The sequence below is a fragment of the Sminthopsis crassicaudata genome, chromosome 3 (genome assembly GCF_048593235.1).
Source record: "Sminthopsis crassicaudata isolate SCR6 chromosome 3, ASM4859323v1, whole genome shotgun sequence".
NCBI lineage: Eukaryota > Metazoa > Chordata > Mammalia > Dasyuromorphia > Dasyuridae > Sminthopsis > Sminthopsis crassicaudata.
This window is the reverse complement of record NC_133619.1, coordinates 274,488,338-274,515,888: the sequence shown is the minus strand read 5'-3', so window position 1 is coordinate 274,515,888 and position 27,551 is coordinate 274,488,338. Positions and strand designations below refer to the sequence as shown.

The 27,551-nt window shown below is 31.6% G+C and overlaps 1 protein-coding gene across 1 annotated transcript in view; it reads left to right on the top strand.

Annotated features, from left to right (window-relative positions):
- Window positions 1-27,551, top strand: part of USP9X (ubiquitin specific peptidase 9 X-linked) — a 249,944-nt gene that overhangs the window by 112,644 nt on the left and 109,749 nt on the right. The window contains 6 exon segments of the mRNA XM_074300818.1: window positions 10,756-10,974; window positions 14,379-14,494; window positions 14,701-14,952; window positions 15,026-15,164; window positions 19,967-20,119; window positions 21,254-21,358. Of these exon segments, the coding sequence (XP_074156919.1) occupies window positions 10,756-10,974; window positions 14,379-14,494; window positions 14,701-14,952; window positions 15,026-15,164; window positions 19,967-20,119; window positions 21,254-21,358 (984 nt within the window).

Genomic DNA, 27,551 nt, shown 5'->3' with positions numbered 1-27,551 from the left:
ATCTATCTCTGTTGTAGAGAGGTGAAAGCATTTTTCTGTATTCAGTAAATAGGGGGGGGGGGGGAGAGTCAGATTTAATTAGCTCTTACATAAGGAAAAGTGATGTGTTCATGGCAAACAGGAAAGAGACCAAAAAGTCCACATTGATTTGGATATTTGAGTAAGTTTTTATCCAGTCTATAAAAAGTTGCTTCAAATATAAAAGCAAGATGTATTTTTTAGTAGACAGATAGTCAAGTGAAATGAACAGGCAGTTCTTGAATGAAGAATTAAGATTTATAACCACTTAGAAATACTAAAAACGCTGAAGTTCCATTTTACAACCATTAATAATTGTTATAAATTTCAAAATTAAATTTAAATGATAAAATTTAATTTTGTTGAGGATGTGCCCTCAACAAAGTAGTTATCTTTTTGAATGGTACAAATTGAATTCAAATATTCTTTTTTTGTAATTTATAATTTGAAAATTACAAAGCTAGTCATGCACATTGAATCAATGATCCAATAGACTATCTCTCCTAAAAGTCTTCTGGCTAGGAAAAATAAATCTGCTTATGTCGAAATATTCCTAGTAATAGTTTTAATCAAAGCAAAAAACTAGAAACGACACATATATAAGTGATGGATGAATGATTGAATGAATTATGATATATTTTATGGGAATTATTTTGTGCCTTAAAAATGACAAATAGGAAAAATTAAAAGAAATATGGTGAAACTTAGGAAACCAGTTAGCTTCAAGATGTAGTGGAAAAAAGTATGCACATTAGCTACCTATATGCAATAGATAAACAGAAGCAACAGGGCAACAAGAATGTTCAGAAAAAATAACAGTAAACAAAATGTAAGGCTATAGGAACAAATAGAATTATCTGATTACTGCCTTTGTAAAGTTTCCGTACTTATCAGTAGACTATAAATAATGCAACCTAAGCTTTATTTCCCACACTAAATTTTTTAGTCAGATGGTTGTGTGATTGACATTTTATACATATTTGTTTATGTGTGGGTGTCTGTCATATGTGCTTGGACACGCACAAGATTCCTGGATCTTCCCTGGGGAGTAAGCTGCATGGTGTAGTGAGCTGAACCCTATACTTTGTATCTGAAGACAAGATTGGGCTGAGATCCTGGTGGCCACACACTTTTCTGCAGCTCTTGCTTAATCTTTGGGATTGGCTTCAGGTTCCTTATTTTTAAAACAAAGGGATTGAATTAGATAAAATGTAAAGTCACTTTCACTTCTAAATTCTCTGATCTATTAAATGATAGGAAACTCTTAAAAATTCAATTTTAAAGAAACTAGTCACTTAAATTAAGTATCAGGTTATGAAACGTCATATATCATCATCAGACTTTTTTAGAAAAGCAGAAAATATCTCTTCAAAATAACTAAAGTGAATATGGATATTTGGGCAGTGATGTACACAACACACTCAATGACAATATACTTTATAAAAATAAAATTTAAAAACTTCATTATTTGAAAATTTTCATTCCATTTAAAAATGCTATGCCTATATAATAGGGAGGGAAGGGGAGAAAAGTTCCTAAATTAACTTAAAAGATTTAAGAGTAAAGTAGAAATGAAGGGAGTTTAGATTTAGTAGATTTCATACTATTCTATAAAGCATTAATCATCATCCAGTGTATTTTGTACAGATGACAAATACAATAGAAAAGTTAATAGGTAAGCAACACAATCAAACAAGCAAACGATAAATTTGATAAATTATCTTTTTAAAAAATAGTTTTTTATTTTCAAAATATATGCAAAGATAGTTTTTAGCATTGATCCTTGCAAACCGTTGTTCCATATTTTTCCTCAGCCCTACTCTCCTAGATAACAAGTTATTCATTTTGTGTTAAACAGATGCAGTTCTTCTAATTATCATCTTTTGTAAGGGAATATAAAGACTTTATCAAATGCTCTTCTAAACTGTAAACTATATCCACCATATTTTTGACATTTTCATAAACCCCTTAAGACTAGAAACCTCTCAAAGGAACATGATTAGTCTGCCATGACCTATTCTTGATAAACCTGTGCTAGTCATCTGATTACTGCTTCTTTTTCTGAATGTTTACTAAGCATCTCTTAATTCTATGTTTGAGAATTGAGCATATTAATCTCTAGTTGATAAAGTCCATTCTCTTGGAAAATCTGGACCAATCATTTTGTTTTTCAAGTACATGTATCAATTCCTTCAACTGTTGTGTATGTGGTCCCTCTGGGTAAAGTGACTGGACCTCATTAAGGGCAGCTCTTTTACCGTCTTCTTACTTATCTTGGACATCAACTTCATATAAACCTTTTTTCTTCCTTTTCAGTCTAAAGGTCATTATTGTTTTGACAGAGAAAGAAGAAACTAGATGAAAAATGAGCAACTCTGCCAAACTTGATAGTGTATCCTTAGCAGGGATTTTCTTCCTTCTTTGAACTTCCATCTTGGGGAGTGGGGAAGCCAAAAAACAAAACCACTTTTCCTTAGCTCTCTTTATCCCCACCCTATACTTCACTTCATTTTTTTGTCTTGACAATCATGATGGTCATTTTGTGGAATGATGCTATAATACTCCCTAAGCAAAGTATAATGGTGAGAGCTGTTTGGTTAGATACTATAACAGGGCTGAAGCAGATTAAGAGGAAGATGCCTGCTACAACTATTGTGCTAGAGTGGAGTAGGGCTGATACGGGGGTTGAGCCTTCTATGGCTGAAGGGAGTCAAAGGTGAAGGCCAAATAGCGCTGATTTACCGGTCGCTGCAATGATAAGACCTAGCAATGCTAAGGTATCAATATTTGTTATAAGGATTTGTTGAATGTCTGAAGAGTTACTATTGAACATGAGTCAGGCTATGGTAAGTATAAAGCCAATATCACCAATTTGGTTGTAAAGAACGGCTTGTAGGGCAGCGGTGTTTGTGTCAGTTCATTTGAATCATTATCTGATAAGTATGAAGGATATGATTCCACCTTCTTACCCAATGAAGAGTTGAAAGAGGTTGTTTGCAGAAATGAGAATAATTATAGTAAATAGGAATGTGATTAGGTATTTGAAAAATCGGTGGATATTAGGATCTGCATGTATACATCATGTTGAGAATTCTAATATGGATCATGTGACATATAGTGCAATAAGAATAAAGATAATGTAGAAGTAGTCTAGTTTGAAACTTATTGTCAGATTGAAGGAGTTTATTGAGAACCATTGTCAATTGGTGATTGTAGCTTCATGCCCTTAGAAGATGAATAGGGTGAGTGGGAGGATGCTAAGAAGGTGAGTTTAACTGTGTTTTTACATAGTGTGGGGAAGTTGCTAGTTTTGTGTGGGATATGTAAGTTACAGACTAGGGGGAAAGCAAATGTGGCAATAGATAGCAGTAGTGAAGTATTTAATAGATAATTAATTGACACAGCAGATCTCCCCCCAGGCAGTTAACCTATCTGGTCCCTTCTATTCACCACTTTCTGGGTCTCTCCACATCACCTGGCGATTATCTAAGGACAGTGGAGCTGCTCGCACTGGACACTGCCCTTTTGGTGGGTTATAAAACCTGTCTGCTGAAGCAGTGCATCTTTGTCAAAAATTAGCAAATTAATGGTATAAAGAACTAAATTTAGAAGTTCCCTAGGGCTACCTGTGGCAAATATTGAAAAGAAGGAGCATGTCTTTGAATTTTTTCTGTAGCTATATGCAGTTTGTAGTACTTTAGTGTTTCCATGGTCTTTTGTAGACATGCTTCTAACATTTGATCCTCAGGTGCACATCCTAAAATATCATCCATATAATGTAACAATATTACTTTTGGAAATGCTTTTCTTATTGGAGCAAGAGCAGCAGCAACATACATTTGGCACATAGTAGGGCTGTTTTTCATTCCCTGTGGCAAAACTGTCCATTCGTATCTTTTAGAAGGCTCAGCCAAATTAATACTAGGCACTGAAAAAGCAAATCTTTTCATATCCTCCTTATCTAGAGGGATAGAATAGAAACAATCCTTAATGTCTAATAACAATATTACTTTTGTAAACACACAAAGCCACAGGTAGCCCTAGGGAACTTCTAAATTTAGTTCTCTATACCATTAATTTTCTAATTTTTGACAAAGATGCACTGGCTCCCGCAGACAGGTTTTATAACCCACTAGAAGGGCAGTGTCCAGTGCGAGCAGCTCCACTGTTCTTAGATAATCGCCAGGTGATGTGGAGAGACCCAGAAAGTGGTGAATAGAAGGGACCAGATAGATTAACTGCCTGGGGGGAGGTCTGCTGTGTCAACTCAAATCTCTGGGACAGATTCTTCCTCCTGTAGAGAACCGTTGTCTCCAGACAGTTGCCATTAACTCTCGTCCAGAGAAGTGATTTTCCTTCCTGCAGAGAGCTGCCTCAAGTCTGGTCTAGAGCAGAGACTCCCTTTTTCCTCCAGAGCTCCCCTCTTTATCCTCCCAGAGAATGGGCATGGGATAATGCAAGGGCTTCTGGGAAGAGTTACTTCAACCAATGAACTTGCTCCTCCTAAGCATGCAAGCCCTTCCCCAGGAATTCACAAGTCAAACTCCAGGAAAGGCTGGAACTAGAAAATTGTTAAGTACCGACTTAGCACTTAGTAAAAACCTAATATCTCATTATCTCATTAGCACTTAGTAAGAACCTAACAATTAATTACTTTTATTTGGAATTGCACCAGAATTTTTGGTTCCTAAGACCAGTGGATGACTATTATCCCTTAAAAGTAAGAAAGCCATGGGTCTTAGGCATGGATTCTAGAGTTAGCAGTTCTTGTAACTTTCTTGGGCATATAAGGAGGTTTGAACTCCTAAATTTAGATTCACAATCTAATGTTTTTGTTAAATTATATTTGCAATATGTGGGGCCTAAGATGAATTAAGGCAAAATGGAAATAATTAGTAGGGGTAGTAGGTGTAGTGCTATTAATATGTGTTCTCAGGTGAAGGTAGGTTTGATAGGATTTATATGGTGGGTAAATTTGCCTCGTTGAGAAGTGATTAGTATGTGGAGAGAATATAAGGCAGTAATAACTGTATTAATAGCCAGGATGAGGGAGAAATTAGATCAGGAGAATGTGAGTTCACCTAGCAGATTGATAGAGGAGGGTTGGGCTAGGTTTGCTAAGCTGGCAAGTAGTCATCAGGCCATATCAATGGAAGTACTATTTGGAGGCCTCCAGTGACTATGGACACGTTCATAATTAGTGTTGGCTAAACAGAATAGTATAGAAGAGGTAAGTCCATGGGCAATTATTAAGACTATTGCTCCTATAAAACTAAGAGGGGACTGTATTAGAGCTGCAAAGATCACTAAACCTATGTGGCTTACAGAGGAGTAAGCAATAAGAGATTTTAGATCTGTTTGTCGCAGACAAATAAAACTTGTCATAATTATTCCTCATAGGGAAAGAATATGAATAGGTAACATAGGTTTGTTGTTACTGGTTCAGTAAAGGCTGTGATTAGTATAATATTGTAGCCTCTTACTTTGAGTAGGATGGCAGTTAAAACCATGGAGCCCGCAGTAGGGGCCTCCACATGTGCTTTTGGAAGTCACAGGTGAAGGCCCGTATAGTGGTATTTTTACAATGAATGCTGTTATACATGCGTATCAGAGTAAGATGGTTGATATAGAGGGATCTTGGGTTGGTGAAGCTAGGGACACAGTTAGTATATGAAGGGAGCCTAGATTTGTATGAAGATGAAGGAGGGCAACTAGAAGTGGAAGAGGTCCAATTAATGTATAGAAGAGGAAATATAGGCCTGTGTTAAGTCGTTCATTTTGGCTTCCTCATCATGTAATGATGAGGGTAGGGATTAGGGTTGTTTCGAATAGGATATAGAATATAATTAGCTCTGATGAAGTAAAGGCTATGATTAAGTATAGTTGAAGGATAATTAATATAGTAAGTAGTTTTTTTCGTATTAAGGGTTCATGGGCTAGGTGATTCTGGCTTGCAATTATTATTAGTGGGAGAAGGCAACATGATAGAATTAGAAGTGGTCCTGATAAAGAGTCTAGTGAAAAGGAAGTATTACAGTTGTAACCTAGGTCTGAGTTATGATATAGAAGAGTAAAGCTTCAAATGCTAATTAGAAAACTAGGTTGTAGTGTTAATTCAGATTCAGGATTTTTTGGAGTATCAGGTTAATGGGATAAGTATAAAGGAAGATATGAGGATTTTTAGCATTGTAGAAGGTTAAGGTTTTGGATATGGTCAGTGCCGTGGGTAGCGGAGATTTTGACCAGTAGTGTGAGGCCAATGTCTGCCTCCCAAGCTTTTATGTTAATTTTTTATTATTTGTATTTTATGTGTGTCTCTGTTATTTGAACAGATGCTTGTGAGTGAATTCTTGGTGCATCATTATCTTTAGGAGACTTCCTTTTTTCTTCATTACAATTTCTGCCTTCAGAATTTTATTTTTAAGAGCTTCAAATCTCTTCTGGATTAATTAGTCCTATTGAATTTTGTTGTCTCTTTTTCTCAAAATCTTTTATAAAATCTTTGCTAAAATCCTGGGTTCAGGCCAAACTTATTTCCAGTTGTTTTTTTTTCCTTTTTGTAATAAACTTTGAAGCCCCCATCATTTTTATTTTAACAACCCACATCTTTGTATTAGTGAAAACCATATGCAGAAAAGAACTTGGTTGGGGTTCCTCTACCTTTCTAAAGTTGAAATTATCTTAAGGATATTAAAGAAATTATTTGCTTTTCTGCTTCTAAAAAAGATAAATTAGTATAGTATGTCTTTGTATCTGTCTTTGTTCCTTTTCCCCAATTCTCCCTATCACTACCAAATAATGCCCTTTGTCATCCTTGTGATCTCTTTCCCAGCTCATTGTGTTTCTTCCCTCTAGTTCTTGGACGTCTTCCTGGATACTCTTACTTTCCTTCTTCTTTAACTATATCATTTCTTTTAAATTAAAGCAATTTTCTTTTACTTAATTTCTCCCCTCTTCCCCCAATTACATGTAAAGCTAGTTTTTGTGATATTTTGAGTCTCAAACTTTTTTCTCTTCCTTCTCTCCTCCCTCCCTGAGACAGCAAGCACTCTGATATAGGTTATACATGTGCAGTCATGTTAAACATATTTCCACATTAATCATGTTGTGAAAGACTCCTCAGGAAAAAAAGGAAAAATCACAAAGAAAAAAAGTGAAAATAGTATTCTTTGATCTGCATTCAGACTCTATAGTTGTTTCTCTAGATGTGGTCAACATTTTTAAGGTAAAATAAAGTTACTGAAACTTTTCACCAAGTTTCAATGATAGAAAATTCCAAGCATTTGATTTCATTAATAGAAGCAATTCTACCGGTGAGGAGCCTGCTTTCTCTCTTAATTCATTATGTACGGTAAGTGGTCTTGACAAAACAATCTTGCAGAGTTTCGTAAGATACTGAAAATTTAGGCAAGTTGCTCAGGTATAATTAGGATTTGAAACTAAATTTTTTGACTTGTTCATTTTGCTTGTTTTTCTGTGTTTTGTTTTTAAACTGTCAAAACTTTTTAAAAGTAAACACATTGTATTTTTAAAGTTCTTTTCAAATATTTATTGTTATATTTTATCTTTATATCATTTTATTTTCTCAATACATCTTCTCCTTTACTATCTACTGAACTATTCCTTGGGGAAAGAGAGGAGGGAGGGAGAGAAGAGAAAAAAGAAAGTAGGTTAGGGTAACTACATTTACTTAATTTGACAGTTGTAAAACAAATGTGGTTCACACTCATAATCCTTAAATTGTCCACTGAACAGGGAAGACTTAGTTTCATTTCCTCATTGGGATAAAACTTGGCTATTATAATAACAGAGCCTTCAGGTTTGTTTTAGGGCTTTTGTGTTACTTTTATAAGTTATAGTCATTTTGTGTTTTGGTTTCTTTCTTTATTTTATTCTGTGTCTCTTCATTTATTACAATTCAGTTACATTGTCATTCCTCAGTTGATGGGCTTCTACTTTGTTTACATTTTTTTGTATCCAATGAAAGTGCTAATATAACTTTTTTGAATATGATGTCTTAATTCTTATTGGGGTATATAATTAGCAGTGAAATATTTGAATCAGAGTATGTACATAAACTGTCATTTATCGTAATTCTAGGTTTGTTGTGGATTATACTAATGTAGCCAAAAGTAATTCTGTGTTACCAATTTGAATTTATGTGACAGGTGCAAAGAGAGTACAGGATGAGAAAAATAATTAATAGGATTGAAAATATTTACCAAAAGTTCCAACTTATAGATGTAAAAATAAACTGATAAATTATAATATTCACTTATGTTAAGAACATTAGAAAACAGGCATATAATTTAAAATTATCTAAAACCAAATGCTACAATGATATATCATAAGGAAAATTCTAGTTTTTCAGGTAAATACGTGAATATAGCAAGTTTATATGACTCCCAGTGATATTTGCAATAGGTTTGAAATGCAACTGACAGCAATAAGACGAGAGGAAATTAAATATTTCTTTATATTTAGAAAAGAAGCAAAACTATTGTTGATTTTTAATGTCATAGTTTACTTCAAAGAAAACCCCAGACAACCAGCAAAGAAACCATTGGGAAGTTTAATAGTTTCAGTAAAGTATAGACTGATTCAGATTAAATATGCAAAAACTAATTGTATTTCCACATAGCAGTAATCAAATCCTTTGAAAAAGTTTAAATGGAATTCACATACTAACTGAGTTCTTGCCCAAGTTTTCCTAATTTGTTATAGTGATTTTTGTATTTCTTTGGCAAAATTACCTGTTTTATGTGAATTATGACTTTGGAAATTCATTGTCACCTCCTGGAAACATCTTATTGTCTTAATTATTGTTAAGAAGTTGATCACCACTCAGCTTTCTTCTTCTAGCCCTTTAGTAGATAACCTTTGACTGCTTTCTGCCTTTTATGACCACATTTATTTCGTGTGAACTTTGTAGCCTTTACCCTCTTAAAGTTTAACTTCTCATCCTACTCACTGAAACTTATTTTCCAAAACAGTGTTACCTGATTTCTCAAATATTAGAGATTTTTCTTAGTGTTCTTCTTCCTTGTCCACTCTCACTTTTGATAATGTTGATCCTCCCTATTACTGGATACTTTCTTCTCACTTGGCTTCTAAGACACTGCTCTCTCATCACTCTCCTTTTATCTGTCAATCTTAACAATTTCTTCAAGTTCATGGTTTTTCTCCTGCACTCAGTTAAGCACAGGTATCTGTCATAGGCTTTATTTTATTTCTGCTATCTCCTTAGGTGATTTCATCAGCTCCCATGAGTTCAGTTAACATCTTTGAGCAGATAATTCCCAAATCTCTTTCTCTTTCTCTATGCCTAGTCTCTTTCCTGACCTCTAGTTTTGCATAGCCATCTGTGTGCTTGGCAAATAAGGCAGTCAATTTTCATCTATTTCATTATGCATAGTACCACAGACCTATGTTTTACCATCTTGGAGTCATCTGAAATTTTCCCCTTTTTCTCATTCTCTATACTAATTAGTTTCTGACCATGAAATCTATCTCTCCCATGTGACCTCTTCTCTTTGCTCCTGAGACCCTCACTTTAATTCATGCTCATTATAACCAGGTTTTTACTGTAATTTCTTCTTTGTGATTATATCTTCTAATCTCCCTTCCCCTATTTGATTTTCTTTATAGCATTATGTCTCTTTTTTATTAGTATTTTCAAAAATCTTCAGTGACTTCTTTTAGAACAAAATAGAAATCCCTATGCCTTGTATTTATTTGAGATCCTTTATAATCTAGTTCCAGCTTGCTAAAACATTAATAAACTATGTCCAATATTTGACTGATATCTATTCTGCCTGATAAATGTTGCATTTTCAAGTATATTCAAAACCACCTCTTCACCCTTAGAATATAGTCTCTTATATAATCCATCCTTCTTTATCTTCCCACAAGATACTTAGTTTAGGCACTGTCTTTCTGTAATCCTTCATCTCAGCATTGTTAGTGTTCTCCTTAGATTATCTCATGTTTATTTATATGTGTGCTGCATATCTCCCTGTAAAGCAACTTGAAGAATGGGACTTTTTCTGTGTGTGTGTGTGTGTGTGTGTGTGTGTGTGTGTGTGTGTGTGTGTGTGTGTGTGTGTGTGTGTGTGTTTTAATGTATTTTGGGAAGTTAGCCAATGGTGAAACCAATGTGAAAGGACAGTAATGAATAGTTCAGTTTGAATTGTCTCCAATAATATTCCATTAGAAACTTTATCATTCATATAATAATATTTTTCCTCTTCTGGTATCTCTCTCTCTCTCTCTTTTTTTTTTTTTTTTTTTTTTTTAAATTTTTCTCAGACTGTGCTTTGAATTTTTCAGTGGTTCCTATATATATAATACATAGTTTAACCATAGAAAGGTAGTTGATTTGCTGAAATTTATTTTAATACCAAGCATTAGGAAATGAAAATAAGAGAACTGAGAAGATTTTCTTTTGTTTCTTACAGAAGATAAAATTTTGATTCTATCTAAGAAATTAAGCTTTTCAAGAAATAATATAGTAACATTGCAGATGCCTATAGTATCGCCAGTAGCTGTACATAGTAGCAAATAACTTAGTCTTTATGTGCTTAATGTTATTAAAGTATATTGAAATTATAGAGTGATATTAGATTTAATCATGCTGGCCAATACAGAAAAATAGACCTCATTAGTAAAATGATTTTAGAAGACATTGCTAAAATTAAATATTTTTATGAATTGTTTTTTTTCCCTTTTTTAAAACAGAGGTGTATTATTAACAATACTCATCGCCTAGTGGAGCTTTGTGTGGCCAAGCTTTCCCAAGACTGGTTTCCACTTCTAGAACTTCTTGCTATGGCCTTAAATCCTCATTGCAAATTCCATATATACAATGGTACACGTCCATCTGAAACAATTCCTGCAGGTGTTCAGTTGGCAGAAGATGAACTCTATGCCCGTCCTCCAGATCCACGATCTCCAAAAGTGTGTTGGTTTGTTTTCAAAATTAATCCACTTGCCTTTTTACTCCAGCTCTATATAAAGTGAGATCATCAATCTATTGAAAAAAAATTGAGCAAGAATAATTTTAAAATATTTGACTTTTTAATTGTACCTGTAGAAACTATTTAGGCTACGTAGTCTATCTTCTAGTGTTAATTACCTTTGACATTATTCTACTTAAGAAATCAGTGACAATTAGTAAAAATTTTAAGATGGTGTAAAGAAATTAACTTTAGGGAACTTTGGTACTAATAAAACAAAAAATATTTAACTTGTAGAAATTTTAAAGTAAAATTATGTAAAATATAAAATGGCTGTACTTTTAAAGCAAGTTATCCTACTTTACTATTAAAATATGCTTGATTTTATCTATCTTATTCCCATGTAAGGAGCAATTTAATTCATTTGATGTGTGGTATAAGTTTTCATTTTTATCCTTCTGAAATCAATGAAATTTTTTTTTCAATTTTATTAGAGTATGTGTAAAAAAAAACAGCTTATTTCCACAGTTATTTCCATTTTTGTTCATCTAGACATTGTTTTTTTAAAATTGTCACTTATTTGATATTGACTTATACATAGAAGTTCTTAATTATTACTTTGACCTAAAAGTAATATGCAAGTTATAGCCAACATTTATTTAAAATTCACTTAATATTTGCTTTTCTTTCATAGAATTTAGAAGTTTAAATAAAAATGTGTTATTGGAGGTTTAAACTTAGTGTCCTTTCCTCTTTATACATTTTTCTATATCAAGGAAGAGGTTCAGAATCTTTATGCTGATCCTTTAGAAAAGGTTTTCCATAGTTTGCAGTTCTTGTTTCTTACTGGTTTGCTTTTGCCTTTAAATGAAAGATGAGGATATATATATTTCAATGAAGTGTTGGGTCTTTTATAAGCAATGTCAAGGAAAATTGAATTTTAAATTTTAAAGTAGAAATAAGAATTTTTTTTTCTCATTTGTGATTTTAATTTTTTTAACTTGTAGCTTAAGAAAAAGCCTTATGATGTAGAGTTAATTCCTGTTATGTTCCTTTGTAATAAACAAAGAATATTTTTAATTAGTCTTATGAAAATCTTTGTTGAGAAAGTACTTAATTGCTCGTTTCTATCTTTTTTTACTGAAACTGTCTATACAGTTAATTTTTTTTCCAGTTCCCCTAATATATAGGAATGAAGATTAGTTTTTTTGATAAGCAGAAAAAAGTTAATCTATCTCAAAGAATGAATAACTTATTTTACTGAAGCTTACCCTTTACTTACTCTCAACTGAAAATGTAGAAAGATTTTATTTTAATTTTTCTAACAAAGTCTCTATGGATGGAAGTTGTTTTAAAGGCTTATCTCTAGAAAACTGATTTTGTGGACCTGTGCAGGATATTAAAAGATAGTCATCAGTTGGATGTTAGCAAACACAGTTCCAAATATGAGATTCAAGGAAATGAAAATAAATGACTTGCTCTTATTCTCCAAAAGCATTAGGGGAAAATGATAAATCATCACAGCAATGATTCCCTGGTTTCCTTTGGAAAATTTCAAAGTATATAACCTTAGTCAGAGTTGTTCTACTTAGGTAGACATTGGAATATATCCTTTAGCCATCCCTTACTTTTTACCAAAAATCTTCAGATACTAGACCCTTCTTATATATGAATTTTTTTTTTTTATCATTCATGTTTAAGAAAATAAAAATAAAAGCTTGTAATCTTTCTAATTCTATCCATATTTAGAAAAGATACTGACTAGAAAACACAGAAACAAGTATGTACAACAAAAATGTTTGCCTCCCACATAGTAGAAGGAGGGATCCCAAGTTTGGAATAAAAATAAATAACTTATCCTAGGAATTGGGAGAAAGCAAAATTGTCTAAAAAGTACATTCTTTTTAGCAGACATTGATGCAACATTAAGAATCAGGAGTTTCTAGCATTTACTTAGAGGTATGATGAATTTTTCCTTCATTCTTCAACCGCACGTGCTGTGCCATAAGTGAGCATTTTTTAATGAGAATCACTTTTTTTCAATAAAAGTAATAAAATTAATGTGAGTTTGAGGACTACTTTAAAATGTAAGCTTAATGACAAAGGGACAGTTTTGCTTTTGTTTTTATCCCTAGCACTTGGGACAGAATCTGGTACACAGTAGGCAGTTAATGCTTATTGATTGATAATGCAGATAAAAACTTTTGTATAGTCTGAAGAAAATGTGCTTAATAAATTCAATGAATAGCATAAACTGAACTATGCCCAAAGTATTTGCCTGTTAGAAAATGCAGTGTATTTGAGTCTATCTGAATTTTTCTATCTTGAAATAAATGTCAGATTTTGACTTATTATGCTTTTGGGTCAATTCTTATTTAGAAGCTTCCATCTGCTTAAGGAACAAAGTTCAGGGGAAGCAGTATATTCATTTCTTCCTTTCCTTACATTGATGATTTATTTTTAAAGTATTTGGGAAATGGAGAAAAAAAAAAGTTACAGCAAAATTTTCTATACAAATTTATGTTCCTTTGTTGCCGTTTTTTGGATCTTTCCTAAAAATTAAAAACGTGCACTCTTGTGAAATTTATTTTTCCTTTCATATTCTTGTTTAGAAACATTTCTTCTAGCTTCTATTTAGTTTAAGTACCTCATAGTTATGCCTGGGCCAAGGAACTAAGTTCTATATTGTTTTATGGAATTTCCCCTGAGGTAATTAAGAATTGGTCCAGTTTATCAGAAGCAGGCAATTGTGGGAATAGGAAACTGACTCTCTTCTCTGGCCTATTGGCTGTGTTATACCTCTGGGGAAGATAGGGATAGTGGGGGCTTCTTGAGTTCATGAATATATTATTATTGCATATTGTTTCTAGTATCAAAAACATGCTTTACATGTGAGATATTGAATTAATCTCTGAGTATCTTGATAATTTGTAATTAAATGTACTTATATCATTATGATTTACACATAAGCAAACTATTTTGTGATCAAGTATCTTGGGCTTTCCTTTCTGAGTAAACTTTTCTCCTAATATGAGTTTTATTATAAAAGATAAAAATATTTAAAAGATACATGAAAAGCAGTAGCATTTTCATGAAGGGGGAAAGCTTGGGATAGGAGCCAGAAGACATAAATTTTCATTCTTTATTGTTTAGCAAATTAACTATGCAATATTGAACAAATCATTTTATTCTCCCTTATATAACAGTTCTATACAAATTTAAGGTATATTTTATAGACTAATAGTTTTAAAATGAGCTAATGCTATAAATTAATTATTTGAATTTCCTTATTAGTCCAGCAATCTTTCTATATAAAAATTTCATTGGAAATTAATAGTTGAGGTAAGTAATATTTATATGTGTACTAAAGAGAGAAAAAAATTTTTTTTTGTTTTTGTTTTATAGGGTTGGCTAGTGGATCTCATCAATAAATTTGGCACATTAAACGGGTTCCAGATTTTGCATGACCGCTTCATTAGTGGCTCAGCATTGAATGTCCAAATTATTGCAGCTCTTATTAAGTAAGCTAAACTAAAAATTGGATGTTTTATTCTAAAAATTCAATGTTGCTTTTGTAGATTTCTGATTGATTTTTCTCTGATAAATGATATTAAATTAGGATTGAAAATTGTATTTTCCTTCCTTATAAATATTATAATAATTTTTACAAAGATAATTTTATTTTAAATGGAAGTTTCACAAATTCTAATATTTTCTTTATTTTCAGACCATTTGGACAGTGCTATGAGTTTTTGACACTTCATACAGTGAAGAAATACTTCCTTCCAATTATAGAAATGGTTCCACAGTTTTTAGAAAATTTAACTGATGATGAACTGAAAAAAGAAGCAAAAAATGAAGCAAAAAATGATGCTTTGTCAATGATAATAAAATCTTTGAAGAATTTAGCTTCACGAGTCCCAGGACAAGAAGAAACTGTAAAAAATTTAGAAATATTTAGATTAAAAATGATACTTAGGTAAGATGCTCTTCATTTGGAATTTTTTATATGGGTTTAAAAAAAAACCACTAACACCAAGTTCTTCTTACAGGTTGTTACAAATTTCTTCTTTCAATGGCAAGATGAATGCACTAAATGAGGTTAATAAAGTGATCTCTAGTGTGTCATATTATACACATCGGCATGGTAATCCTGAGGAGGAGGAGTGGCTTACTGCAGAACGGATGGCAGTAAGTTCTTTTAATTTTTTTGCTTCTAATTATGTGTGCCGAAGGAATGGTTTGACAGAAATCAGATTAATTTTATTTGAACTTTGTAAAGCTTAGATTATAAAAATCTGAGCCATTTACAAAATTTTTTTTGTAGTCTTAATAACTTTCTGAGTTGATTGATTTTATTGCATAGCAAATATTTTGGCTTTGCTACTTGCCATACAGTAGTTGTTCCTTAGTAAAGTTAGTTATTAGAGTAGTATTTTAGTAGGTTTTTTTTTTTTTTTAAGAATCTTCAGAAAAAGACAAAATAATTGTGAATGAATTGCTTTCATTGAAATACATTGTAGGTACACCTTTTCTTCTTAAGATGTATGTGAGCTAGAGTTAAATAATTTTTACCTGAAAGATAAAAGAAATGGGAAAGAAGAGCAGACGTATAAAGATTAACATCTTAAGTAAATTCAGAGAACTTGAGGTAGAACAGGTGAACTAATTGGAGAAAGGTTTAAAGTCAAAGGAAATAAAGTAAAAAGGTATTGTAAACAAAACTGATTGTTCAAATATTGTATCACTTTAAAATAGGTACAACATATTAATCCAAATGAAGGGAATAAAAGGACAGAGAACTCAACCCTAATAATAACTTTAGATGTGAATGAATAAATCATTCAATTTTAAATAATGATTATATAATAACACATGAAAATAAAAGTCAATCAGCTATATATAGGGAGATAGAATGAAAATGATAGTCTTCAACAAAATTTATCATCAGATTATTCTCAAAAAAACAAAGAATTTTATTATGGAATTAAAGAAAAATTAAAATTCACAATATGAAACAAAATACAAACAGGGAAAAAAATGCATTATATTTAAAGAAATCAAAGGTAAGGAACCAATAATAAAACTAAGCATATATACACAAACTAGCTTGTATCTTTTTTTTTTTTTTTTTTTTAGAATTTTTTTCCCCACAGTATATATGCATGAGTAATTTTTTTTTTATAATATTATCCCTTGTATTCATTTTTCCAAATTATCTCTCCCCCCCCTTCAATCCCTCCCCCCGATGACAGGCAATCCCATACATTTTACATGTGTTACAATATAACCTAGATACAATATATGTGTATAAATACCATTTTCTTGTTGCACATTAAGTATTAGATTCCGAAGGTATAAGTAACCTGGGTAGACAGACAGTAGTGCTAACAATTTACATTCACTTCCCAGTGTTCCTTCTCTGGGTGTAGTTATTTCTGTCCATCATTGATCAACTGGAAGTGAGTTGGATCTTCTTTATGTTGAAAATAACCACTTCCATCAGAATATATCTTCATACAGCATTGAAGTATACAGCGATCTTCTGGTTCTATTCATTTCACTCAGCATCAGTTGATGTAAGTCTCTCCAAGCCTCTCTGTATTCCTCCTGCTGGTCATTTCTTACAGGGCAATAATATTCCATAACCTTCATATACCATAATTTACCCAACCATTCTCCAATTGATGGACATCCATTCATCTTCCAGTTTCTAGCTACAACAAAAAGAGCTGCCACAAACATTTTGGCACATACAGGTCCCTTTCCCTTCTTTAGTATTTCTTTGGGATATAAGCCCAATACTAGCTTGTATCTTAATTGATAAAAATAAAATTAATTTTATTGTGAAAAGCTCAATCATTATAATCCAATGTTAACAGACTTTAATAATTACATCAAGGGTGGATACATTTAAGAGAGATTAAAAGCAAAGAACTAAATAAGTTGTTATAAAAGTTAGAGCTCTGACAGACTTAAGATGTCTTCTATGTGGGGAAAGTAAAACACCTCATCTTTTCTAGACTGATACAATATAAGATAATGATATAGGGAACATATGTACAAGATAAAGATCTAAATGATTTTAATAAGAACAAATAATAGAAACAATTAGTAATTGCGTTACAGAAAATTATGAGAGAACAAAACAGTATTTCCAGGATTCACCTAAAAACAATCCATAGACAATAAAATATCTCTCTGAAAGCATTTTAACAAAAAAGAGAAGAGGATTCATGAACTCATTTATTTTATTTCCAAATATTAATAAAACATGGAAAGAAAATATTAGACATAGATTACTAAAATATTTTTTAAATATCAATATAGTTGATCAGTTAGAGTAACCTGATAAAATAATGCCAGAATAAAAAAAAAAATGAACATAACAATTACCTGCAAAAATACTTAACAGAACATAATATAGAAATATTAATACAACTAAATAGAATGTCCCTTTCAATTGTGAATTGATTTAATTCTAGAAATGCTAGTAATTGCAGTAAAGGAAGATAGAAGTCATGGTATAGACTAGCCTGATTGATTAAAAACAAAAAAGATAACTTTTTTTGTTTCTTATATGATGGTTTATTTAGAACACTAAGGAGAATCAACAAAGAGACTCATTGAGATGACTTAAAACAGCAGGGTATAAAATAAACAAATTTCAGTATTTTCAAACAGCAATGATAAAATCTACACCAAAATAGCTAATGGAAATTTCAGTGGAAAGAATTTTTAGAATGTGTAGATTGTCTGTGAATCAGTCTATCAAAATATAGGAATCAAATACAGACTGACATATATGTCAGTGGAAAGTAGGAAAAACCCAAATCTTAAAACTTTGTAATTATAGTATCAAGCTTGGCTTAGAGAAGAATTAGAAAAATAGTATTATCTTCCTTTTTCTTTAAAAAGGTGGAGAACTCTGAAATAGAATGGTGCACTGACATTGTTGATCTGGTAATTGGTTTTGCTGATCTGCTTTTTCCTCACATCATTTAAAAATTTGTATTGCAAAGGCTTAATCTTTAGATAAAGAAAATAATGGTGAATATTTTGGGGAATGAAAATAAAATAAAAACATTTAAGAGAAAATAATGTACACAAGTTAACTAGAAGATAGCAATGGATATAATTATATAATAAGAATAAAAATTATATAATTCTTTAGTGAAGAATTCTGTAACTCTTTGTAGAGATGAATTTGACATACTAAAAAAAAAAAAAAGACTTTATTCTGGGTTAAATACCTTCCTTCCATTGGGAGTCAGGGGAAGATTATGTGCATATTGATTTACCCTTTTCTGTTTTCCTGTGACATTTTTATAATTACCAAAACTTACAGTTTGTTGAAATTCTCATGTTTTAGTTTGATGTTAAAATGCCTTCATCTTATTTATGTTCTCTGACTTTATGTATATTAAATCATAGATTCATGAGATGCATGAGTTTAAATAGACTTTAGATGCCAGGGTTTTGTTTTGTTTTGTTTTCCTGTCTTTTTAGTATTTTTTTATTTATCCATGATATATATAATCTCAAGTGGAATATGTGTAAAACATGTTCTATTTACAGTCTACTGTAATATGAGCCAGTTCATAGTTAGAGCTAATGAAATGCTTCACTTTATCTGGTAGTAGATAATTTTCCTATCAGAAATTATTGGAAAATAGTACTGTGAAGGAGAATAATTCATGATTGTGAAGCTATATATACTCTGAAATTATTTTTCATTTTTTTTCCAAAGACTTTATTAAATGTTAAAGAAAATGTTAGTATATAGAAAAGAGTGGTACACTAGTTTGTGTAGGTGTGTGTGTGTTTGTGTACAGCATTTATTAAAGAAGAATTTTTCATTTTTTACTTTAGATAATTTTTCATTAATTGGATATATATTACTCTTCAACCTAGGTTTCACATTCAACATTTTCTATAAAATAGTTTATATCCTTAAAGATAAGATTAAAAAGAAATTCACCCTTATATTACTTCTAGATGGACTGCACCTAAAGTATTCAAACATTAAACAAATTAATAAGACCTATGTACCATTAATATAAGAATTTACTGAAGTGCTTTTTTTTTTTAACAGGGAAAACTTTATTTGTATGTAGCAGATTTAGTTTGAGAATTATGCATTTTTTTAAGCATGACATTATTTATATTGCTACTGTCAACTCTTGAATTTTTATAGAAAATTCAGTGGCTCTCTGTTACCTTTGGGATCAAATATAAACTTTTGGTTGGCATTTAATTAAACCTTTCAGAACTTTGTCACCTAACTTCTTTTGGAGGTCATATTATTCTTCCCTTTTTCTTTGATCCCACACTATTTCTCATGCACAATCCTTCACTTCCAATGTCTGGATTTTGGCAGAGATTGTTCTGTAGATTTGGATAATCTATCTTCACCTCAGCAACTTAGAATCACTGTGTTCAATTTAACTGTCATTTCGTACTTGGGAACACATTCTTCTCCCCCCCTCCCCCCCTCAGGCTGAGGTTAAGTGACTTGCCCAGAGTCACACAGCTAGGAAATGTTAAGTGTCTGAGGCTGGATTTGAACTCAGGTCCTTCTGACTTCAGGGCTAGTGCTCTATCTACTATGCCAGTTAGCTGCCCCTCCTCCCTTTACTGACCTGTGTATGTCAGCCCCTGTTCCATTTTTTGTTTCTATTTCCAGTATAGTTTCTGGAATATACTTGTTGATTTAATTTGTAGGAGTAGTAGGACAAGGAAATTAAAGAAGTTTCGCATCTAATAATATTAAGTCTTTTCATCTTAACAGCTAGATTAAGTATTTTAGAAATCAAGGATTTCCTTGTAGTGTTTAGTTCATATTTTTAAAATAAATGTGTGAAGCTCTCTGAATAAACCATTGATTTTTTTTTTTTTTTTTTTTTTTAAGCTTCCCTTATTTTACATTTACTTAATGGTTCTGCTTTTAAACTCATTGATGCTTTGAAACTGTACTTTGCATTTACATTTAGGAGTGGATACAGCAGAACAATATTTTATCTATAGTTTTACGGGATAGTCTTCATCAACCACAGTATGTAGAAAAACTGGAGAAGATTCTTCGTTTTGTTATCAAAGAAAAAGCTCTCACCTTGCAAGATCTTGACAATATTTGGGCAGCACAGGTAAGAATATGAATTAAACATGTTCCCTCCATAATGAGAATTTTTAAGTGTGTGGACATCTGTTGGTAAGAACTTAATTTTGTAAATCATATCACATTTTAAATGTTCATCGTTTATCAGTTTCATTTCATAACTTCAGTACGATTAGCCCTTTCAGCTATTCTATATAAAATAATTAATTCTAATTCTGAAAATTGTAGTTTCAAGACACACTGGTAGAATCAATTGGGATCCTATATTTTTGTGAGTCAAAGTGGGAATATACAATAAAACTACTTTACAATGTTATTACCTTTTTTTTTTTTTTGTTCTTTTTGAGAATGAGTGATTTTTATGATCTCCTTTGTGTCTAATCAGTTCACTTTTTCTAAAACTAGGAGCCCTAATTTTAAGTAGCCTTAGGATTTTAAAATTTTTCTCAAAGCAAACCTTTCATTTAGGATTTACATAAGGTTGAGTGTTTTGATTGTTTTCTTAAGTTTAAAAACTGTATTAAAATCATATGGTATTGAGTAGAAAGAATGGATGAAAGAATGAGTAAAGGACGGAAAAAAGCGGAATAGGCATTTATATAGCACTTGAAATAAACACCTGCACTATGCTAAAAACAAGGAAAAAAATTTTGTAGAGAATATTGGAAAATAATTTTTTGCTGAAGGTACTATTGTGCTCTACTGCATTAATAAATTGATGTCATCAAAACTAACTTGTTTTATTGGGTATGAAATCTATAAAGTCATTTCAAGAAGGATAAATTATTTAACTAATTCCTAAATTCAGAGTAGCATTGATAATTGTTCCATGTTTTATCTCAGTGACAGATTTCTAATCTATGGCTAGTCATGGAAGAATTCTTTAAGCTGTTTTCAAAGACTATTGTTTGGTTCATCTTTTGACTTTACTTCCATCTTTAAATGGTATTTAAATGATATAAGCCAATGTCCTTGCTAATGACTTTATTGTTGTTGTTTTTGTTGTTATTATTATTTAACATTGAGAAACTTCATTTTCAAGTCAATTAAGTGATTTTGATTAAGGTCAAGAATAAACTTTTGCCTGAAGTTTCAAAGTTTTTGCTTTTGTAGTTCATGGAACAGTGCCTTAAACCTTCTGTTTTTTGATAAAAATTTTCAGGCAGGAAAACATGAAGCCATTGTAAAGAATGTACATGATCTCCTGGCAAAGTTGGCTTGGGATTTTTCTCCTGAACAACTTGATCATCTCTTTGACTGCTTTAAGGTAAACATCCTTGAGTTATGCAAATTTATATTTTTAATCTCTAAATTTTAATTCCATTAACATAGACCATGAGCAAAAAAATAACACTTGGAAGGTAAATGAGAAATTCAATCAGATATCCTCATTATGTGGATTGTTCGTTCATTTTCTTCAAATAAGGAAAAAATTGTAAATGTGATTTATTGTTGCCATAGAAGATAGAGAACTGTCTTTGGAATCAAGAAGACCAGATTTCATAGCCTGCCTCTGACACAGATTCAATGTGTGACTTTGGACAACTCAGATTTAACCTCTTCCTGGTCCAGCAAGAATTCTGAGAAATATAAAGTTGCATAGAAGGTGCCATCCTGCATTGGTATAATTTTTTGTCCTCATCCAAGAATTACTTATGGCAAAGAAATTTTAAATCCAAGCAATGAAATTAATACTAATACCATACTTATTCTTTTGTCACACTTGTAATTATTGCAGACTTTGAGAACATCCATGAATCTGCAACTAAGTCAGAAAGCCTCTCAGCATCAAGGAAAATAAGTGTTATATATTCAAGGCAATTTATTCCAAAGCAGTAGAGATTTATATATGTAAACACTTTTTTTATTTAATCTAGGTCAGATAGGAGGTGTTTCTAGATTTAAATAGTTTGGTGTTATAAAGATGCTAGAAATAGAATTATGACCAAGAAAAATGATTGCTGATAGCAGTGATTAGCATATTGCTCTACTGGTTATATTTTTAGTTTCAGATTATTTGATATGACAGATGTACATATTTTAATAACTCCTTAGAACATCAATTCATTCTGACATAATGCTTTATATCTTTTATGTTGCCCCTTAGTTAAAATGTGTTTACGATATATGGAGGGTATTCATTTTACTAAGACAGATAAAGGTTTGCTAATTGTTATTAAATTAAGTTTTTAAAATATTTTAATTGATAGTTAAAGGGAAGAATTCCTTTTATCTCAGTTTTTCTCATTTATAGTACTCATTGCTCCTGATTACTTCAAAGATCTTCATCAGAGTGTATACTCCAATATAGATTTCAGGGACCTTGTGAATAAATAGGAGTGTAGAATTTGGAGCTGAAAGAAAACTCAGAGATCATTTAGTCTAATCTCCTTCATTACACATAAGGAACATGAATGCCAAGAAATGGTGAAATATCTTGCCCATGGTTAAAGAAGGTCTGCAAAAAAAGGTGGAATTTGAACCTCTCATGTTTGATTGTAAATCCAATACTTTTTTTTTCACTAACTACTATAGTTGTCCATATATAATAGGCCAGAGTACTTTCTGTTGGCACAGTACTTCTAAAACTAGGGCTCCTTCAATGAGGAGATTTTCACTTCACTTCAGTGAAGAATTATACTAATTAGGTTTGCTAAATGAAGTTTGACTGTATTAACATAATTTTTTGTGTGTGATTTTTAATAAATGTTAGATAAGCAGGATTTTTAATTACTTTCCCATAAATTTTTTATGCTGTCATTCTGTTTCTATTATACACTTTCCTGAATATCCTCAGGTTCGTAATTATTGATTGATATTACATATATTTTTTCCTGTGGGGGGAAAAATAATTTTAAAAGATTTATAAGCTAAATATACAGTTTATAAAAAAGGAAACCAACAATGTAACACAATAGGAAGATTTTAAAATTAGAAGAGAAATAGATAAAACTTCTCAAGGAAATTCCCCCAAACTATAGAATTCATGGGGGGAAAAAAAAACCTAATTCTCTAAAACTAACAAAATTGGCAAACTATTAGCCAATCTGATTTAAAAAAGGAAGAATATCAAATTAGAAAAATAAAAAATTGAACAAGGTAAAACCACAGTACTCAGAAGAAAGTAAAGAGCCAAGTAGAATCTCCTACGTACATTTAGAGATCAAGACATCCTTAGAATCAAAAGAATAAAGAACAGTGTACAAAGATATAAAAAATCCAAATTAACATTTCACGTGATAGAGATTTTAGATAATCTAATCTCAGAAAAGAATTGTAGACTTTTTAAGAATGAATATTCATGCCAAAATTTTTAATTCTTACAGAAAGATCACAGTAGTTTTCCCCCCTACTCTTCCTTTCCAGAAATAATCATAATCAAAATGAATTTATATTCGAGGTGCAAGAATGATTGAGCATTAGGAAAACAGTTGCTATTGTTTATCATATTGAAAGCAGAAACTTTCTGAAGCACGTGATGACATCATTAAATGGATAAAAAGCCTATGATAAAATACAATATTCATTTAATTCATATTTTCTTTAAAAAAAGATTACAACATACAGGCATAGGAAGATCTTATGAAACATCCAAATACTTTATATAACAGGTAAACACTAGAACAAGAAGTCTTAAGGTAGGATGTGTAAACTTTTGAAACATATTTTGATAATTGCATGTCATTATTATTTTACTTTGAAGTCCTGTGTTTTTTATATTAAAACATTCTAAGTAGTCCTTAGGTTTAACCAGATTGCTATACAAGGTCTATATATAAATGTTTTTAGAAACATTTTTTATACTAAAAATTTTCCCAATAAATATAAAAGCAAAGCAAAAGTCCCCTTTCTCTGTTATTTGAATATTGCAGAATTGCAAAAAATCGATAATATTAAGACTGGAGAAAGAAAAAAATCATAAAGATAGGTAAAGAGGAGGCCGAACTATACTTAAATAGGATAATGCTTAGGGAAACAAGAAGCAGATCAAGAAAATGAATATGTTTTGTGTAGTTGAAGGCTATAAAATGAACACAGAGTATTGCTTTAGCAGTTAAAGAATTCAGAAGATAATAACACAACTAATAAGTGTCTGAGGACACATTTGAACTCAGGGTTTTCCTTATTCCAACCCCTAGTACTCTATACTCCATCTACTGTGTCACTTAGCTGCTTCCATTACAACAATAATTACATAGTTAAACTATATGGGAGTCAATTTACCTAATAACTGAAAAAATAAAATTATAAAACATTCCTTAAAATAGTAAAAGAGAGTTTATTACTCAGTGTTCATAGCTGTCTATGCTAATATAACAAATAAGATACTACCACCAAGCTTAGTTGACAAATGTATTACTATGCAATTCATCCTACCAAAGAGATATTTTATTTGCATAATTCCAGACTTTAGAATTCTGATCCACACAATGATAAACCACAAGTCCCAAAGAATACAAATGAAACATGACATGTCGTGACAGATGCAATGAACTTACTATACAGAAATATGCAGTTATGCACTAAGGATTTTCTTTTCTCTTTTATTTTTTTATTTATTTTTTTTTTTTTAATGCTCATTTGAGGCTAGTTGTTTGTGGGAGGGAACTGAGCTAAAGGGTAAAGAAGTATAGAAGGGTAGGGGTAGAATAGGAATTGTAGTAATTCAAATCTCAAACTTTTGTGACACAGTAAGCATGAGAACATTTTGGTATTTCTTAAGAACTAGAAAAATGGATCAGATTAGCCAAAAATTATTGAACCCTGTGACTTAGTATCTGATAAACCTGAAAACATAAATTTACATAGGAAATTATTTAATAAGTGTAGAGAAAACTGAAAAGCAATCTGGCAAATTGAGCTTACAACAATATTTTACAAGAAATTTAAAATATGTGTAGAATTGATCTGACTCTTTGGAAATAAATTTTTAAGATGAAGAATAGAGATAATTACAAAAAGCATTTGATATTTCTTGAATGTGTATTTAAAGACTCTTCATATCAAATAAAGTTCTGATAATTCAAGATTTATAGGTAACCATGCCTAAAATATGTAAGAGCAAAGACCATTTACCAAATTAATATTACTGGTCAAAGAACAAACATTTCTCAAAAAGAGAATTATATTTATTAATAGCAAGACAAATGGGAAATTTCCTGTAACACTCAGCAAAAGGGTAGTCGGTGGTGGGCGGGGGGGAAGAATGTCTTGTTTAATGTAATGGATTTGGGACAGTGGGCATAAAGATTCCTTGTTAGTAATGCTGCAAAAAATGCAATTAAATGTTCATGCAAGTTTCCATCACTGAGCACATTTTTGAGGGAAGGTAATGCCAAATAGAAATGAACTGGAAACAGTGGATGCCCATCATTTGGGAAATGGCTAAAGAAATTGTGGTATAAGAATGTAATGGAGTATTAATCAGACATAAGAACAATATAATGGGTGGATTCATGTAAAATTATACACAGTGAGATAGTCAAGAACTAGGGAGGTAATTCACAGAATGAGTACAACTATAAGTATATAGAACTACTACAAAATGGTAGAAAGTATGTTTTCATATTATAATAGAACCATATTCGCCCACAAGACAAGGTATGAAATTTTTCCTCTGTTCACTTTCTTGCCGAGATGGAGTTCATGGTTGTGGAACATTGCATGTCTTATCCTTATCATGTCTATTGATTTTGCTGAGTTTCCTTCTCCTTCCTTCCCTCCTCTTTTGTTTTTGTGATAGGGAATTACTGCTTTAGAGAGATACAGTGGGAAATACAAGTGATGTAAAAAGAAAATATATCTGTAACATGCCCTCCTGGCAGTTACAATTATTAGTCTGTCCTAGGCCCAACAGAGTACCTTTGACCACTGACCTTTGCAGTGTCAACTCTACCCAGCTCACCTCCTCTGAGGCCTTCAAAAGTCTCTGGCCACAATTTCTTGAATCGGTAGTTTAATAACTGGTAGTGCACTCAAGATCAGCCACATGTAATCTTAAAAGCCTTTATTATACCTACTCACTTGATGCCCTGACTTGTTGGTTCCCAAGTGAACACCCACGTGTTCACTACCAAACTCCTTACCTCACTGGGCTATCCATCCGCTTGGCTTGGCTTGGCTTGACTACCCCAGGTTAGGGAGCCAGGTTAAAGAGAGTGACTGCTGTCTGCAGTGGGCTTATAAAGGGCCTGTGAGGTCACACACAGCCAACCAGGGAGAGAGTCGTCACCCATTACAAAGCATGTCAGTGTGGCCAAGATCCCACCCACAGGGCAGTCCTAATATCCACAGAGATTACTTCCGGGCCACTCAATCTCCTATTGCATCCTTACATGTATCAACAAAATTTATTCAAAAGTTACTTTTGTAGTTTTTTAAGGGACAGCCCTTAATATTCAGGTCAAGTATACATTTTGATTTTTTTGTGGAATGTAGTGAATAATGTATGTCTGAACCTAATTTCTATCAGAATGCTTACTTGTTTTTCTAGCAGTGGGTATCAGTTAGTGAATTTATTCTTTGATAAATTATGTTTTGTAAATTCTCTTTTTCTGGTCTCTTATGTTGATTTGCTTTTCTTAATCAAATGAGAGGTAGAGATTTTTATAAAAGATAGTTGTTTGGATTAAATAAACTTGAAAGCTTTTATGCAAATAAAATTAAATATTTACAGTAAGGGGGGAATGGATCAACAAAAAAGTCAGCATATAAAGTAAACAATATGAAGAATTAGGACTAATTTAACTCTGCTTAATAAGTGAATTTAATAAATATAGAAACAAAATTCTAGGGAAAACTCCCTATTTGAAAAGAACTGATAGGAAGATTTGAATGAAGCAGAAATTAGGTTTATAGTAGTAACTTATATCTTAATCTACATTAGATTCAAAAGAGACAAATAATCTAAATATTAAAAATCATTTAAAAATTTGAAGAGACTCTGATTAGATACCCTTTGCTAATTTGGGTAAGGTGTGAATTGTTAAAACACCAAATGGGAAAAGTATGTTTTAAGATATTGTTTACAAAAGAATTGTAAATTAATAGGTTGGTGGAATCTTTTTATAAAATATCTCTGAATTTCATTAGAATTCAAAGTCTTAAGATACACAAATAGCCCCAAAACTCTTCCCAATTAAAAAAAAAAAAAAGATCAAGAAGATCCAAAAAAATAACTATGGACAAGAATTTCAAAGAAATTAGTAATCATATAAAAGTCCTCTAAATCAAAAATAACAAGAGAAATGCAGGTCAAAGTAATCATGAATTTTTATGTCACAATCAGCAAACTGTCAGATAACTAAGGAATGGTAATAGTCCACGTAGAAAAAAACCAGAAAGACAGAAATTGTTAGGAAGCAATCTTTATGACAGGAGAATGTTGAAAACAAACGTAGATAGATGCCTGTTAATTGGGGAATAATTATATATTAATGGTTCATGAATATATTGGAATA